Genomic DNA, 18399 nt, shown 5'->3' with positions numbered 1-18399 from the left:
TGTGTGTGTGAACGAAGTCCGATTCGCGAATGAATCATTCTTAAATATTTAAAAGTGATTCGCAAATCACTCGGCTCACTTGGAATCATACAAATGCAACAAGACACCATGATATATATATATATATATATATATATAGCTACGTGTACTGCGTTAGGCTAACCGAGCCTTATCATAGCACTTGCATATTATTGCTCTTTTGTTGGTTTTGATTGCTTCTATTGTCATCATTTGTAAGCCGCTTTGGATAAAAGCGTCTGCTAAATGACTACGTGTAAAAGTAAAATTAAATATGTATTTCACTAGAAAAAAAACACGTACAGGAACTCATCTAAATACTTAAAACATATATTTAAAAAATACAAAAAAAGAATCAGTTTTTGAACAAGTAAGGAGCCGTCCAAACGAACCGATTCGCTCCAATGACTCGGACTCCTCTAGGTTTTTATGAATGGAGAGGAGGAGCGTCGTTCAGTTTGCTGTCTTCCATTGTGGCCAGTAGAGGGAGCGTCATCTTTCATCTTTCACTGCTGCTGCTTTTCAGGAGCGTCTGATCTTCATTCGCCTTCTCGCGTTAAAAGCGTCTAAAAGCTCCCGGATGACGCGGAGCCGATCGTTTAATATAATATCATACCTCCAAACAAACGAACCGGCCTTCGACGACTTTCGACGGAGCACCGTGATGAATTTTTCCCTTCGTCACACAGGCGGGCGGACCGAAGCTCCGCTGGAGCACCAGTAGTGTATGTGTGTAAAAATATATATATATGTGGATCCAACCGAACCGGGACCGGATCATGAACGCGCCGTGCTGAAGTGGCGGGCCTCTCGAGCGGAAAACGGCGCGAGTCTCGCGCTGCTGCTGCTGCTGTTAGCCTGATCGCTGCTAACAGGCCTAAATAAAAAAAAAAGCCCGGACTGATCTCTACAGTCCGATCTAAACAACTGTGTGAGCTTCAATAAGATCCTCCAGCGGGAGAGCAGAGGATGGCCAGCCGCCTGAGCGCCGAGGAGGAGCAGGTATGAAATACCGTCACAGCCCGGTTAACGCCGATTCTCTGTTCCAGCGGTTCTGTTGCTAAGCAACCCCGGGACACTGTCCGGTTGACTAGAACACCCTTTACCCGTGGTTTACCGTGGTAATCTTAGTTCAGACCAAAGTACCTAGGTATCAGAGTCATGGGTACAGTTTTTATTGAATTAAATGTGGTTCGACAAATATAGGATATGAAAAATATCAGGTAAATATAATAAACCTTTAAAATTAATACTTGTTATATTACAAAAAAGTAAACATGAAAACTGTGTTTTTAAAACTGTGTCTAACTATTTTTAATGAAACCGTATTGTAACTTTGTTTAACATTTATAAAAAACATTTTAATTAGTGCTTTCAAACTATTACTCGCCATTAATCGCATCCAAAATAAGTTTTTGTTTACATAATATATGTGTATACTGTATATTATGTAACTTGTATATAAATACACACACATACAGTATGCATATAGTTATATTCATATAATTTATATTCTATATAACTATATTTAACATATAAACAACATATTTTTCTTAAATATATACATGCATGTGTGTATTTATATGCAAGTAAATATACACAGTATTATGTAAACTAAAACTTTTATTTACTTTATTTTAATCACGATTAATCGTTTGACGGCAATAATTTTCTTCTTTTTTTTTTTTTAAATATTAAATTTTTTTTATATCATGGTGCTCGCAACATCAGGATCATGGGTTCGAATCCCAGCTAAATTAACATGATAAACTGATAAAAATGTATGGCTTCAGTGAAGTATACGCTTCTTTGGATAAAAGTGGCTGCCAAATGCATTTGAAAATAACCTCAGAGAGTAGTTGAGAAACTGACATAACAAAATGCATCAAAAAAATTGTTGTTTTGCATTTGCATGTCGTACCATTAATATTTAGTAAATAGTATACTGTAACTTATTTCCTTTTGCTTGCATTATATGGGGACTCTTTTTTTATTCTTGTACTTTATACTTTTTATTACCCTTTATGCAAATGTTTTTCATCATTTACTTATTTTTTTAGCTATTTATTTATTTATTTTATTTTTTAAAATAAGCACAAAAAGTTAAAGGGCTGACCCAAATAATTGCTTAAATTTCAGTCTGTTCCTCACACAAAGCTCTGTCACTTCAGAAGACTTGCAGGGTTTTTTTTTTTTTTTCTTAAATTATATTACAAATTAATAAATAATGTATGTAGTAAATAATGACAGCATTTACATTTTTGGATGAAATATTCCTTGAATCTGAGCATGAAACACTCAAAAACGCATTTAATATTTAATCGCATACACTCATGTACACATGTTTCTAATGTGTGCTTATGAAGCAGGTCGGTGGGAGAGCAGTTTTGTACTATACACAGACTAAAACAGGAAATGGTCATTATATAAGTCTGCTTGTTATTTATAGGTCACTTTCAGCAGGAATGTGTGTAAGTCGTGTAAATGTTTTGCAAATCTTTGAATAGTTTTGCTTGAACTAAAATGTCATGAATGACTCATAAAGCCTCAGTAACCTGTTTTAATAAGCAGGGAGAGTGTGCGTCTGTTGATTTCTTTAACAAGGCCTCTCTGTCTCCTCCATCCTGCTGTGGAATCTCATTTAAATAAACTCCCAGTCATCCGTCCATTCATTCATCGGTCTGCCGGTCAGCAGTCAGTGTCTTATCGCCAGTCTCTGCCTGTGCAAACGAGCAGGAATCATGGCTGAGTGAGTGAATGACACTCCGGGGTCCCGTCTCTGAGGCAGCGTGGGGACGTGGGCTTATCTGGGCTTCTGGATCCTGCTGGACAAATGTGAGGGAGTAATTAGATGTCAGACTGGCTGTGTCCGGCGCTCCGAGGTCCTGAGGGACATGAGCTGCTAAAAGCATTTCAACTGGAGAAACTCACACAGGGAATGTAGAAGCAGAGAGAAAGAAGAGACCTGGGTCCAGTTCATCACGTGTTTTTCTTCCTGTTCAGAGCTGACTGATGCCAAAGTAGAGAGGAGTGATGATGCTGACATGTGTTAGGCCTGCAACATAGTCTGTGCAAGTATCCCTTATGAAAATTGACCATGGTTTTACTTTAGTAAAAGTGTAGTAGCCATGTTTTTTTGGCAGATTGATTGGCATTTGTATAATAGTTTTACTAGAAATACCGTGGTTAAACTATGGTTATTTTGTGATGACCATCATTTTGCTACAGTAACCATTTTAAAATTTGTATTATTTTTGTTTTGTAGTAAAACCATGGTTAATTTTTGTAAGGGATACTCTTACAGAATCAGGAGAAATATATTTTAAAATTATGATTTTTTCTAAAACTTCCCAAAAATTATTATAATAGTAATAATAATGATTATAAAACATTATAATAATAATTAATATTACCCTATATATATATATATATATATATATATATATATATATATATATATATATATATACACACACATACATGTATGTATGTATGTATGTATGTGTGTGTTTTATGGGTGTTAATAAATCCTACAAAATCGTTTTGTAAGATTTGTTTTTAAAAAAATTGTAATGCTCTGAAAAGACTAATAATATTAATAATAATTAATATATTTTTGTCTTCACTAGATATCAAAAGTCTTAGTTGATGTTTTTATATTATTATTTTTTTTTTAAATATCTCAAAATATAAAAATTTAAATATGTTTTATATAATGATGACGATTATATAAAACATCACTTTAAACCATATTTGATATATATATATATATATATAATATACACATACATACATGCATGTGTGTGTGTGTGTGTGTGTGTGTGTTCAGAATTACCGGAAGTACCCCAATCTTCTTAAGGTGTGAAGCTGAAAGTCATTGAGATGTTATGGGGAAGACCTCAAATGTGTTGTGCATGCTGGGAGAAACCAAAGAACTCATAGGATGCAAGATTTTTGTTTAGAAGCGAGGGCAGCCTTACTGTTCAAAACAAATCAAGACCATTTAATATGCATGATGTTCAGAGTTCAGTGGCAGGCCACGAGCAAGAACTTTGTGAAACAGCACAGTTCATAGAGGTGAATTCTGCAGAATTCAGGCCTGTCTGTCTGGATATGCTGCTTATCTGTCCTTTTAAGGATACAGTGTTGTGCAAGTGGGTGGACTGGAACCTCTGGAGAGAGACCGAGTTTATTTTATTTATTTTTTGGTATTATATTTGGCTATCAGGTCAAATGAACAGTTAAGCTTTATTTTCACAGATTTCTGAAGAATAGTTTCAGACGTCTGTATAGCTGATGACATTAGTCCAGTATGTTGACTAAATATCCGATTTTATTGAGCCGGACATATGTAGTCCACTGCACAAAAAGCCTGATCTCCCTTGGCTTGTCCAAAAATGTTTAGAAAAGTTTAACCAATAGGAATGAAGACATTTGGAGCCATGTGATGCATTTCCTGTGAGTCGAGTGGAGGCATAGTTTCCCAGAATGCATTGAAAACATATGAAAATCAGTTGCTGTCAGGTGATTTGCATCAGCATCTCTCCTATAGAGAGTTCATTTAATGCGGTTTAGCTTGATTTCGTCACTGTGTTTGATATGAAATGAGCAAAGCCTGATGCAAAAGCCTCTTGGTTCCCCATCTGGATCTTCTGAGCTTTCTAGATCCAAACATCATTCTGTTTTTTCCACGTCTCCTGCCTCACTCTCTTATGGTCTTGTTTGCATGTGAGTGTTTATAGTTGTCAGGAAATGACTGAGAACATAGTGTTTTGCTGTAAATCTTTTGTAAACCTACTCAAAGCCCCTTGACGGACACACTAGTGCAGGTCTCTGCGGCGCAGACTGTGTGCTCGCCAAAGCACAAAATGTACCTGTATTCGGTTGGTGGCAGCTGGTGATTTTGCATGTGTGACCAAAATGTACCATAGTAATGAAAACATAACATTTATCTCTTTCTTTCTCAGGCCACGAAGCAGTTTTTGGAGGAAATCAACAAATGGACATCCCAACACGGCGTCTCGCCATTGTCCTGGGACGTGGCTGTGAAGTTTCTGATGGCCCGCAAGTTTGATGTTCTGCGAGCGATCGAGCTTTTTCACAGCTACAGGGTGATTGTGTGTCTTGACAACATTAATATTTAGATTTTAAAGACAAAATTGCTGAGAGAGGGGAAAAAAAAACATGAGGATGGAAATATCTATTCCCTTCTTGGACTGGGAATAAAACATAAAAATAATAATAAATAAAGTAATGAATTAATTGTGACCCTGGACAACAAAAGCAGTCTTAAGTCGCTGGGGTATTTGTAGCAATAGCCAAAAATACATTGTATGGGTCAAAATTATCCATTTTTCTTTTATGCCAAAAATCATTAGGATATTAATTAAAGATCATGTTCCATGAAGATATTTTGTAAATTTCTTACCGTAAATAAATCAAAACTTCATTTTTGATTAGTAATATGCATTGCTAAGAACTTCATTTGGACAACTTTAAAGGCAATAATTTTTAATATTTAGATTTTTTTGCACCCTCAGATTCCAGATTTTCAAATAGTTGTATCTCAGACAAATATTGTCCGATCATAACAGCTTATTTATTCAGCTTTCAGATGATGTATAAATCTCAATTGACACTTAAGTCCAGGGTCACAATTAACAAAAACACATGTTTTATTTATAAAAACTTAAGGAAAGAAATATCCTTAAAAATAAATATTCTAAGGGCAAATAAATAAATAAACAAAATAAGATTTGTTTTTGGTAGGTTTAAGTTTCAGGTACAATTTTTAATTGAATTATTCTTTTAAATATACATTTTTAGACAAAAGTGGCTTTAGAAGTCATATTTTAAGTTACTGAATATACTTGCCTACTATTATAAAATATTTATTTTATAATTAATGACACTGAATTAGCATGTTAAATTGACAGCCTTATTTTTAGGGTTAATTTTATACCAATTATAATTAGATTTACTTAAAAGCAACTTAAGTTTACAGGGACAGAGATTTACAAAGTGCAACTGAACTTAAAATGAGCAGGTTTTTGTTTCAGATGTTAATTCAGAATGAAATTAGTCTGTAAATCTGGTTTGAGCTGGGACTGCCGCTGTTTGTCTGTGTGTCTGGGTTGGGCTGTAGTTAATTCACTCAGTAAAGATCTGCGTGGCGTTTTCACAGTCAGACCTTTTCAGGTCTGACTGTGTGTGCAGCAGATTTAAGGTTCTTTGGTTCTCCAGAACTCTGTATTTTTGGGTTCAGGCGAGGACGTGTTCAGAACATAAGCTGTGTTCACAAAAACAAGCGCTCCTCATTCCTGATATCAGTAATCCAGACACGAGGAGCGAAAATCAGCCCGGAAAGACCTTACCCAAACAGTAGAGTGATGCTGATTTATTCGCTCTCTCGGTCTTTAATATTTCACTTCCAGGTTAATGTAGGTTATTGGCTTGACAAAAAATTGTAGAGTGTCTGGCTGCATGTTATGGAAATTCATTAGGACATTTTGGGAACCCATATAATAGTGGCTTTATTTTATTTTGGTTTATTTTATTTTAATTCATTCGTTTGTTTGTTTGTTTTTATTTTATTATATAATATAATGTATAGAATATTTAAAGTATAGAATACATTAAAATATAAAATAAACTGAATATGTAAATAAACAAATTAAATAAATTGAAATATTTAGTAGACAAGTGATTAATAAAGGGCATATAATTAATTTAATTAGCTGATCATTATCACAAAATAAACTCCTTCATAAAACATGTAAGATAAATATGAAACATAATAAATATATCTCTGTTTCTCTTACAGGAGACACGTCTGAGGGAGGGCATCGTCAAACTGCAGCCTCACGAGGAGCCGTTACGCTCTGAGCTGTTGAGTGGGAAGTTCACTGTGTTGGTAAGTTCATATCACATCAGGGCCGTATCTTCAGAAGGGCTGTTTATGCTCTTTAAATCTGGGAAATTAGGTCAAATGAAAAAAAAAAAATGCATTGCTAAATTTCATTTCCACTCCGATAATTACAGCTGCAGAGTCACTAATCCAAGTTTCACTTCAACTTTCAGCCAGTTATTATAACCAGGCCAAGACAGAGTCTGCAAAATTCATTCTCCAAATATTGTAGCTCATTTTGCCTTGTGTTGCTTTCCTATTGGTCAGACGAGTGTACATTCTGAAATCTGATTGGACGCTGCAGAGGCAGGACCCCTTTGGTTCATCCGATACTTCATTGATCCTCCTCATCTTCTTGTCTCCTCTCCTCACATCCTGCCATCTGTATTTATAACCCAGAGAGATGCACACAAGTCCTGTTTATCTCATGAGTCATCAGATTATTGGAATATGTTATTGACATAAATATTTAATAAATGCTAAAGCTGTGTGCTTGCACATACGGAAATGGTTCAGCTGAAAGCGAATAAATCCGATTTAGTGTTTTACTGACTGGCAGAGATAAATATGTTTCTTTACTGATCGGAGGTATTGGAGTGAGTCATCCCTCACAACTCTGAGAGACACGCTCTATTCTGCCCCCGTGTGTACACAATTAAAACTACTACCCAGAGGTGTCCTGCACTTATTTTGTTCCAGGAGGTGATATCAACTGTCCTGACCTGATTTGATTTGATTTTTAATTCAGAAAATGCACAAAGTTGGAGTAAAAATTGAAAACCACTTTATTATTTTTTTTGAAAGGGCATACTACTGTATGCTAACTATTTTTTTTATTTTATTAAGGTTTATTTATTCATTTATTTGTTCATTATTTGGAAGAACATACTGCTGTATGTTTGGATATTTATTCATTAATTTCTTCATTCATATATTCATTTATTTTGTTGTTTTTATTTTATCATAATAGTTTGTTAATTCCAAATTTGTTAAAAAAAAAGTTTAAAAACGGACTACTAAAAATGTAATACTACCATATTTATTTGGTAGAGCATTTGGATATTCATTTATTTAGTTATTCATTCCTTTATTCATGCATTCCTTTAGTCTTATTTTTATTTTATTTAATTCAGAATTTGCACAAAGTTTTGCAAAATTTGAAAACTATGGTATTTATTTCTGAATTGCTTATGAATTGAACGCCATTCTAAATTCATGAATTAAACATGCAATCAAGTGAGGTTGTGTGACAGCAATTTTGTTTGTTGAAGCATTTATCATTGCATATTGCATCCTGTTTCAACATTTAGTATGCAGTACAAAGTAGTACACTAGTATTCCAAAGAGCTGAGATGACTAAACATGTAAACATTTAAAAATGAGATTTTGAGATGGTTTACATTGTGTTCTGGTATCAGGGTGTCCGGGACCCATCTGGTGCATCCATCGCCCTGTACACAGCTAAACTGCACCATCCCAGCAAAACGGGAAACCACGTGGTTCTTCAGGCCCTGTTCTACCTACTGGACCGAGCTGTTGAGAGGTAATCAATATACACTACTTTTCAAAAGTCTGGGGTCAATATGTTTTTTTGTTTGTTTTTTTTACTTTTTATTTTAACTTTTGGTAACACTTTAGAATAGTGAACACTTATTCACTATTAACTACGACTTTTCCCTCAATAAACTCCTAATTTGCTGCTTATTAATATTTAGTAAGATAGTTGGTAAGTTTAGGTATTGGGTAGGATTAGGGATGTAGAATAAGGCATTGATATGTGCTTAATTACTACTAATAAATGGCTAATATTCTAGTAATATGCATCCTAATAAGCAACTAGTTAAGAGACCTGAAAATAAAGTGTTACCTAACTTTTTATTCATCAAAGAATCCTGAAAAAAATTAGCATGGTTTTTACAAAAATATGAAACGGCACAACTGTTTTAAACATTGATAATAATCAGAAGTGTTTTTTGAGCAGCAAATCAGCATGTTAGAATTATTTCAGAAGCATCATGTGACACTGAAGACTGGAGTAATGATGCTGAAAATTCAGCTTTACATCACAGGAATAAATTACATTGTAAATAAATAATAAAATGGAAAATGGTTATTTTAAATTGAAATAAAATTTCACAATATTTCTGTTTTTAATGTATCTTTGATCAAATACATGCAGCCTTGGTGAACATAAGACACTTCTTTCAAAAACATTAAAAATCTTAATTATTCTAAACTTTTGACCGTTGTGTGAAACCAGAGATTTTGACAGAAAATGGTTCATTATCGTGAGTTGCAATGTTATAATTCTCTCTTTCTTTCCTGTAGTTTTGAGACTCAGAGAAATGGACTGGTCTTCATTTATGACATGGCTGGATCCAACTACACAAACTTTGAACTGGACCTCAGCAAAAAGATCCTCAATTTGCTTAAGGTGAGATTTGTGATTCATCTGTGTGCGGTTTTCCTGTGTCTGAGAGATGGTGGGTTTTTGTGTTGTTTCGATGTCAGAGTAAATTAGAAAAATCTGTCCAAACATTTGCTTGTTGGTTGCAGGGTGCGTTCCCAGCACGGCTGAAGAAAGTGCTTATCGTTGGAGCTCCTGTGTGGTTCAGGGTCCCGTATAATCTTTTGAGTCTGTTACTGAAGGAGAAGCTCCGAGAACGGGTTGGTATACACACATATATGGCAATAGCTGATTTAAATCAAAACCAGCGGAGGCTGGCCCTGATAAGCCATCTTGGTTAACCAGGTTAGAGCTGGTAACACTCTGGTCTATGTGCTTAACACATTTTCTCATCTTTTGTGGCCACATTAGCTTCCATCCACCTATTTTTATGTGCATTTTGAAATATTGCATTAAAAAACACTGGATGGAAACGGCAAGATGCTCATAAATTCTAAAAGCGCACAATTGAGTAGGATAAACTTTTTATCCGTTTAAAAAAATAAATGCGCATAAACTACGATGGAAACACTTTTACCGAATAAATTTCTTAATGTGCATCAAAAAAGATGTGACTTTGCGATGGGACAGCATAAAACTGGACCAACCAACGGACCGATCTCATTGCACAGCATCTGAAATGCTAGTTTTGTCATTCTAAAATGCTTGAGCAAAGTCTCGTCAAAGTGCTTAGTTCTAATTAACTCCCAGAACTGCGTTCCCAAACAGCAGGCTCCTAAAATAAGATAACATGACCGCGTTTCGTCTGCGAGCTCTGAAGCTTGTAAGCTATTGTATACAAAAAATTATTATATACAGTGCCTTCTCGAATTGAATTTTTCTTCATGATATTTAGCGCAAGTTAATCAGGAAGTGACTATTTTGTTCTCTTCAACTCACTGGATGGAAACGGTGCTTAATAGGGCTGTCAAAAAAAAAATCGATTGTCGAATATTCGTCGAATTTAAAATAAAAATCCACATTTGAGTGCAAAAACGTTACATTCAAATTGTAGGTGTGCGTCAGGCAGCCTATCAGTGGTGCATGAGATGCTGTGACGATGTAGGTATCATTGCATTTAAATGCTTTTTTTTTTTAGCCTATCCAGTTGAAACTACTGGATGCAGCGCTGCTACGTTGTTCATTAAAAATATTGTGGAAAAAGAGAACATCGCGGAGATGTTGTTTGCATCAAAACTGAAACCAAGCCATTCACATAGAACGCATATTTATCGCATTTTTTATAGGGGCATCTATCACCGTTGCACTCGCGTCTTGCACAAGAGAGCAGCATGTTTAGAAAGCCATGTAAAATTAAAACTTTTTAAAAACATGTCTCGACTTTATGGCAGTTTTTCCCCATCCTACTGCATCTCTTGTTTTTAAATGAAAAAAGTACTTTTTGTGATTGGTTTTCTGTCCTTTGTATTAAACTATACATACATACATGCATGCATGCATACATACATGATGCAGTTTTGTTTCTAATTGTTTAAGCTACTTTATTAATTATACATGGTTTGTAGACATTATTTTAAACATTATGCACTTTTTTCAAAGATAAGCCGCGGCCACACTGCTCTTTTCGCTCCATTGACTTCCATTCATACACATGCGTATGCGTCAGAGTGCAAACGCAAGCCCGTGCGAAACGTTTTCGCATTTCGCTGTGTTCCAAAGTTCAAACTTGGTGAACTCTGGCCTGCGAATTCGCATCACGTGATACCATGTGACCAATGGCAGATCGATACGTCACAGCATTTTTCCCCCTAACTGAAATTATGCCTTTTAAATTCGAATATAATTCAAATATTGATAATATTTAAGTACAAAATTGGAATTTAGTTTTTCAGCCATTCTGACAGCCCTAGTGCTTAATTTGCAAATTTTTAATGCGATATTCCAGTTTTGCGCATAAGTTAAATTCCAATCTTATGATGGAAACATAGCTACTGTCAGTTTCATTATTTCTAAACAATCTGTTCTCAGGTTCAAATGGTGAAGATGTCCGACCTGCGACAACATCTGCCCAGAGACTGTTTACCTGAGCACCTGGGCGGCTGTTTGCCTCTGGATGTGCACAGCTGGAACCTGCAGCTGCTGTCCGAGCAGAATGGACGTGTGGACCCTGTAGACGAGCTGGTGGGGATTCCACTGGAGAACACGTCCATACACGTCCCGGGACCTGAGGCCATGGGTCTGGCTGAGCTCATGGCACACCTGAACCGGGCCCAGCGCAGCGGGATCTACCTGGAGTACGAAGAGCTTCGCAGAGAGCAGCCTCCTGGAACCTTCACCTGTGCGCTGTGAGTGTGGACTTTACCTGCCATAATGTGAGGTATTTTAGCGTAAAACAGAGTTTGATTTCATGTTGTCTTTGAACTTCTGCAGGGCTGCTCACAACCAGGAGCGGAATCGTTATGGCGACGTGCTGTGTCTCGATCAGACTCGTGTGCGACTCAAAGCGAGGAGAAACGAGGTTTGTGCTGTCTGATGTTATTCAGTGTTGGCCTTCTTTAGACTGATCCACACTGCCATTCAAAAACTGGGGTCAGTAAGGTTTTTTTATGTTTTTGAAAGATGCTCAACAAGTCTGCATTTATTTAATAAAAAATACAGCACAATAATATTGTGAAATATAATTACAATTTAAAAGAAGTGTTTTCTATTGTAATATATTATAAAATGTAATTTATTCCTGTGATGCAAAGCTGAATTTTCATTATCATTACCCCAGTCTTCAGTGTCACATGATCCTTCAGAAATCAATCTAATATGCTGATTTGCTGCTCAAGAAACTGCTATTATAATCAATGTTGAAAACAGTTGTGCTGCTTTATATTTCTGTAGACACCATACATTTTTTCAAGCTTCTATAATGAACAGAAAGTCCAAAAGAACAGCATGTTTTGAATAGAAATTTATTGCAACATCAGAATATTTCTGTTACTTTACTGTAGATCAATTTAAAGCATCCTCGCTGAAAAATATTAATTTCTTTAAAAAACAAATTACTGACCCAAAATTTTTTGGACACTGATCATGTTTTCTTTCCACAGAGATCAGACTACATAAATGCCAGCTTCATGGATGGATACAAACAGAAAAATGCATATATTGGGACTCAGGGTAAAAACAATCATGCATTTTATATAACCCATCATATTTAGGATCATGATTCTTAACCTGCACTGGAACTGATGCATCTGTTTCTTAACAGGACCATTGGAGAAAACCTACGGAGATTTCTGGAGAATGCTTTGGGAGCAAAGTGTGCTTGTCATTGTAATGACAACAAGGTGAGACGTCACAGAGAGTCTAGTTTACAAATATAGAGGAAATGATGCATAGTCCTCCATAGCCAGACGTTTTACTATCACCAGAATGTCTAGTCCAAATTGCCACTTATTCAGGCCAAAATCCACCCACCTAGAAAGGAAGAGGTTTTCTGATCAACATATATACAGTGGCCAACCACTATTCGGTCGTCTTATGTGATGGTTCACATAAATCACATTTAACCAGAGACCAGAATATAATGCACTGTTGGGTAATATAATGTACAGTTGCTCATGCTTGCTACTAAATGTTTTTTTTTAGAAAACTTTGTTCTCAGAAAATCTCATTGTAGCAGCCTGGGAACATAAATACAACTTTGTTGCTTATTGGGCTGATAAAATGAAGCCTGACTCCTAGAAATATGTAGAAGTCAGCCAATCAGATTTGAGCCACTTATTAAAAAGTTATTCTGTAAAACCGATCTGTTCTGAGATCAGATTAGAGCTGTGGCATATGGACGCTGTCACGGTAGATTACGAAGACTGCTGCTTAGAGATCTGTGTGTGAATGTGTGTGTGCGCAGGACAGACGAGGGCGGCCGGAGGAAGTGTGGACAGTACTGGCCCAAGGAGGAGGGTGGTCAGGAGGTGTACGGGCACATTGCTGTGGTCAATCACAGAGTGGATAAACATGCACATTACAACCAAACCACACTTGAGCTGCACAACACTGAGGTACCGCACATATACCAGTTTTTGTTTTAATGTTTTCAATAAGTCACTAATTATGATTTCATATATGATTTATATAATGAATTCAATCTCACCACTTAATGTGGCTGTAGTATTGCTGAGTAATATCACTAGAAATTATACATTTGATAGCATTTTGATGATATTTGAGCTCGCTCTGACTGTATGTATGTATGTATCTATGTGTGCTGTCTTTATGCATGTATGCTCAAAACCACTTTTAAGCATCATTTTAGCCCAATACTATTTTGTTGCATTGTGGTTTCAAAATCTAAAAATACAATAAACATCTAGTTACATAATTTCAAGCTATTCAATTCACACTGTTTTTCACTAAATGACAAGAACAACAAAAAAACAAACAAACATTAAAATACTTGTTTATATGCACCAATATAACAATGCATAGTAATAAGTTGCAATATAATTATTGAAAAAACATAGAAAAATAGATAGATATAAAAAATACAGTAAAAACCATAATATTGTGAAACAGTATAATAGTTTGTCTATTTGAATATATTTTAGAATGTAATTTACTCCTGATGTCAAAGCTGATTTTCAGCATCATCCCTCCAGTCTTCAGTGTCACATGATTCTTCAGAAATCATTCTAATATGCTGAATTGCTGTTCAAGAAACGGTTATTATTATTAATGTTGCCAGTTGTTCTTAATATTTTTGTGGATACAGTGATAATTTTAAGATGTTTTGACGAATGGAAGGTTTCAAAAGAACTTTACTGTCACTTGATCAATTTAATGAATTTTGCTGAATAAAAGTAATAATTTCTTTAAAAAAAAAAAATATATATATATATATATATATATATATATATATATATATATATATATATATATAAAACAGTAGTGTACATATATACATATAACTAATAAATTAATATTCTTTGGGTATCTTTAAAAAATGGGTTTAAATGGCAATATTCACAATTCTCAGCTGTATATATCAGCAGCAAAATCATTTGCAAATATTTAATGAATATTTGAGATATATCATTGAGTCCAGCAATTGAGGTGCGCATTTGAAAAAGTGATTCAAACCGAAAACTCATGAATTTGTGCGTTTTTGGACTGATTCTGGGAATGGTGCTTTTTTTTTTTTTTTTTTAAATCAGCCCACAAAGACAAGCGATATCTTTGTTTCACACAGCCTTTTTGTGTCATCACATTTGATTTAGACTGCCAACTCAGAACTCATAACTTCCTTTGCTCTGGCACTGAATATTGTGGTTCTGTATATCTGACTTTGAAGAAAAGTATAATGGAACTTTGTCTGAACTTTTGTTGTTTTTTCCCAGACATTCGAACAGAGACAGGTTACTCATTTTCAGTTCCTCAGCTGGCCTGATTACGGGGTCCCGTCCTCCGCACTGTCTCTGATTGACTTCCTGGGTGCCGTGAAGCACCAGCAGCAGTGGGCGGTCCAGGCTTTCGGCTCACAGTGGAGGGGTCATCCGCTCGGCCCGCCGATGGTGGTCCACTGCAGCGCTGGCATCGGCCGGACCGGTCAGTAATTAAACAGACCTCAAAAACAAATCTACATATTAATGAGCTGCTTTAAAATTCCAGCCAAAAAGGAAAATTCTGTCATAATTTGCTAAACCTGTATGACTGACTTGCTTCTGTGGAACATGAAAGATATTTTGAAGAATGTTGATAACCAAACAGTTACCAAAATATAATGGAAGTCAATGGGAACCAAAATTATTCAAAATGTCTTCTTTCATGCTCCACAGAAGAAGGTCATACAGATTAATTAAACGAACATTAAATAATATATTTTGAAGAATTTTGGGAAATTGGTGACCAAACAGTTTTGGTTCCCATTGACTTCCATTGTATGGACAAAAATACAATGGGAACCCAAACTGTTTAGTTACCAACATTCTCCAAAATATCTTCTTTCTTGTTCCACAGAAGAAAGAAAGTCACACAGGTTTAGTAAATGAATATAAAAGGAGATATTTTGAAGAAAGTTGGAATATTGGTGACCAAACAGTTTTGGTTCCCATTGACTTAGGGTGGCCATTTGTGCCATTTATACGGGACACGTCCTGGCCAGGATTTTTATATTGCCTAAAACATCCAAAGTAGTTTGACCAATAACATGCAGGTATTGTACATAATTGACCAATCGTGGTGCATGAGAAGGTGAGATCTACAGAGAACAATCAAAGAGATGTAAATAAGCGCACGTATTTGTTTGTTCGTTTGACTTGAAGCGTCGCTGCGCACCGATCATAGTATGACACCAAAGTACTGCGAGAGCAATTCGAAAGCATAAGGAGCCATCTGCTCTGCTCTCTATAGCTCTCGTGAATGTCATACAACGATCGATCTGCAAAGTGCAAACAGCCAAAACCTGGATATTTTAGACAATATAGAAATCCTGGCCAAGACGCGTCCCATAAAAATGGCCCGTATGGTCAGCCTACATTGACTTCCATTGTGCGGACAAAAATACAATGGAATTCAATGGGAACCAAAACTATTTAGTTAATAAACATTCTCCAAAATATCTTCTTTCATGTCCCACAAAAGAAAGGAAGTCATACAGATTTGGTAAATGAACATAAAAGAAGAAATTTTGAAGGATGTTGGTAACTAAATGGTCTCGGTCAATTTTTGGGTGGACTGTCCCTTTAATGGCTTATCGGACTGACTTCCTCTGCCCACAGGTACTTTTTGTGCGCTGGATATCTGTCTGTCCCAGCTGCAGGACGTCGGGACTCTTAACATTTGCCAGACGGTTCGACGGATGAGAGCGCAGCGTGCCTTCAGCATCCAAACACCCGAGCAGTACTATTTCTGCCACACCGCCATCCTCGAGCATGCCCAGAGACAGGGCCTGCTTTCAGCCAATCAGTGAGCAGCAGGGCCCACTCCTTGCCAATCACAGACCAAAAAGGTCTAATCCCAACCAATCAGTAAGAGGCAAGGCCTGCTCTCATCCAATCATAAGACAAGGCTTGTTTCTGATTGATCGGCGACTCTTAGACAGGATAATTCCCGATCAAAATCACTGGGTTTTTGATGAATCTGTCATTATTAAAAGACGGGCAGCATAAATAGTAACCCTAAATGACTCCATATGAAGGGGGTGTCTAAATGTTCAGTGATCCTGCTGTAGTGTAGTCTATGTAATGTTGTGCTGCATTTTGTGCAGTTTATTCTGTGAATTTTGTCCAAATTGTCAAAATTCATATTTCACATGAAGCTTCAAATCAGCTGTGCTCAAATGTGATTCAGGACAAACGAACATACAATTTCTAGAATTTATAGTCATTTATCATGCTGTAGGTCTTTTTATTCCATAACACCTCAGACCAACAGTCCGTCCGCGTGTTTAATTTGCCCAAAAAATGTAAATTCTGTCTTCATGTACTTGCCCTCATGTCATTTCAAATCCATTTTACTTGCTTTTTTTCTGTGTAACAGCCGAATGTCATTCTGCTCCTTTTGTGTTTCACAAAAGAAAGGAAGTCATACATGTTTGAAATGACTTGACGGTGAGTTTTATACTCACATCTGACCCATGGGATGCAGTCAATGCACACTAGAGATTATGTATTTGCTGGAATTGAATGCAGATTTATTGTCTAAATTCTGCCTGTATTCTGTATCAGGAATGTCTCTGTAGTTTGTAGTCCATTTTTTGCAATTGCATCTGAAGATGATGGTTTAGAGACGGCCAGGATGAGGAAAAGTCTTCTCACATCAGCTGGGTGGATCGGTAAACCTCTATAACGCAACAATTACTCAACTGATATAGTCTATATACAATTTTTTTCTTTTTTTTTTAGTGTGGTGTAAATGTGAGATGGCTACATTGATTCATTTACACTTGTAAGAATTTTGTCTGTTAATATTGTACTAAAAACCGGTTTAAAATATCTAAACGCTCCCGTTAAGTGCATTTAGAAACGCTTTTTATTTTGTTGTGGGTTGAAAGAGTCTTTGCTACTGAATTCATATTGAAATTCCTTGTAGTGAAGCATCTGTACACACTCCCAATGATTCCAGGATCTGCACTCCTGCCTTGATGGGCACACAATGTGACCAATTGTATTTTTCTATTATAACCACGCTTTGTTTTCACTTATTACTCCCAAATATATATACGTAAATTATATTTTCCTTTATATCCAATTTTATCTTTTATTTCTTGTTTCTTATGCCAATGGAAAAACTAACTTGTAATGTCAAGCTTGTGATTCTCAATAAGTTCACAGCGGTTCTTTTAATGAAAAAGTGCTTTGCTCTGCAGTGAAAAGGCCTTATTCTTTCTGTATGTTTGAATTGAGTGAAACGTTTATGTGAAAAGACTGTAAGGGTTTCAGCTGTCTTGGTGTCCATCTCGAACTCAAAACCGAGCTGTTCAAACTGCAATATCATTTGAGCAAAACCAAATCAAAACCATGTGTTTTAAAGTTTTATTAAATGGACAAACTATATTGACTGAGTGTTTTAATTCAACCTTTCACAACTACATTAAAGGTCCTGTAGTGATTTCAAACGAGGAGTATGTTAAAAAACGAATGGTTATTAATCTAATGATTTTTGGGGGTTTAAGCAAATAAAGTTTTGCAAATGTGTGAAAAACACTTATAGAAGAATATATGTTCTGCCTGTTTTGTTTTGGGGGTTTTTTTCCTCTCACATGCTAACCTTTATCTTGTATAATATACTTTTGTTACATAAAACAACAACAGAATTTGGTCAACAGTACTGCGAATTATTTCTACGTCTAATACCACACATAAAATGGTAGATATCACTTAAATACCTGTTGCAGAAAAAAAAAAAAAAAAACTGTGAGCAAGGGGAGTGGCCCGCGCTTATTCAGCCAATCAGAAACACTCTACCTGTCAATCATTTTGAGCATCCCTCGCTGTACTGCCTTTCGAAGGCGGGGTTTCGACGAGGGGCGTGTTCTAACTTAGTAATAACTGGCGGAATTTAGCAAAGCGTTAACATA

The 18399-nt window shown here is 36.0% G+C and overlaps 1 protein-coding gene across 1 annotated transcript; it reads left to right on the top strand.

Annotated features, from left to right (window-relative positions):
* The first annotated feature begins 475 nt into the window (after positions 1–475).
* Positions 476–17875, top strand: ptpn9a (protein tyrosine phosphatase non-receptor type 9a). The gene is made up of 13 exons (XM_058766793.1): positions 476–1020; positions 4986–5129; positions 6842–6931; positions 8344–8468; positions 9254–9359; positions 9482–9592; positions 11361–11677; positions 11763–11850; positions 12431–12500; positions 12592–12670; positions 13234–13384; positions 14720–14927; positions 16100–17875. The coding sequence occupies exons 1-13, from the start codon at positions 988–990 to the stop codon at positions 16288–16290; spliced, it is 1713 nt and encodes a 570-aa protein (XP_058622776.1). The 5' UTR covers positions 476–987; the 3' UTR covers positions 16291–17875.
* The last annotated feature ends 524 nt before the right edge of the window (positions 17876–18399 follow it).

This window comes from Onychostoma macrolepis, chromosome 25, assembly GCF_012432095.1.
Source record: "Onychostoma macrolepis isolate SWU-2019 chromosome 25, ASM1243209v1, whole genome shotgun sequence".
In the NCBI taxonomy this organism is placed as follows: Eukaryota; Metazoa; Chordata; class Actinopteri; order Cypriniformes; family Cyprinidae; genus Onychostoma; species Onychostoma macrolepis.
Note: the sequence above shows the minus strand (reverse complement) of the source record. Positions and strands in the feature narration are given on the sequence as shown.

Bases quoted from the DNA above. Each gene is read 5' to 3' on its own strand.
- ptpn9a (XM_058766793.1), top strand. From the start codon at position 988: ATGGCCAGCCGCCTGAGCGCCGAGGAGGAGCAG. The intron at 5,130-6,841 runs GTGATTGTGTGT...TTTCTCTTACAG, and splicing joins AGCTTTTTCACAGCTACAGG to GAGACACGTCTGAGGGAGGG. The intron at 13,385-14,719 runs GTACCGCACATA...GTTTTTTCCCAG, and splicing joins TTGAGCTGCACAACACTGAG to ACATTCGAACAGAGACAGGT.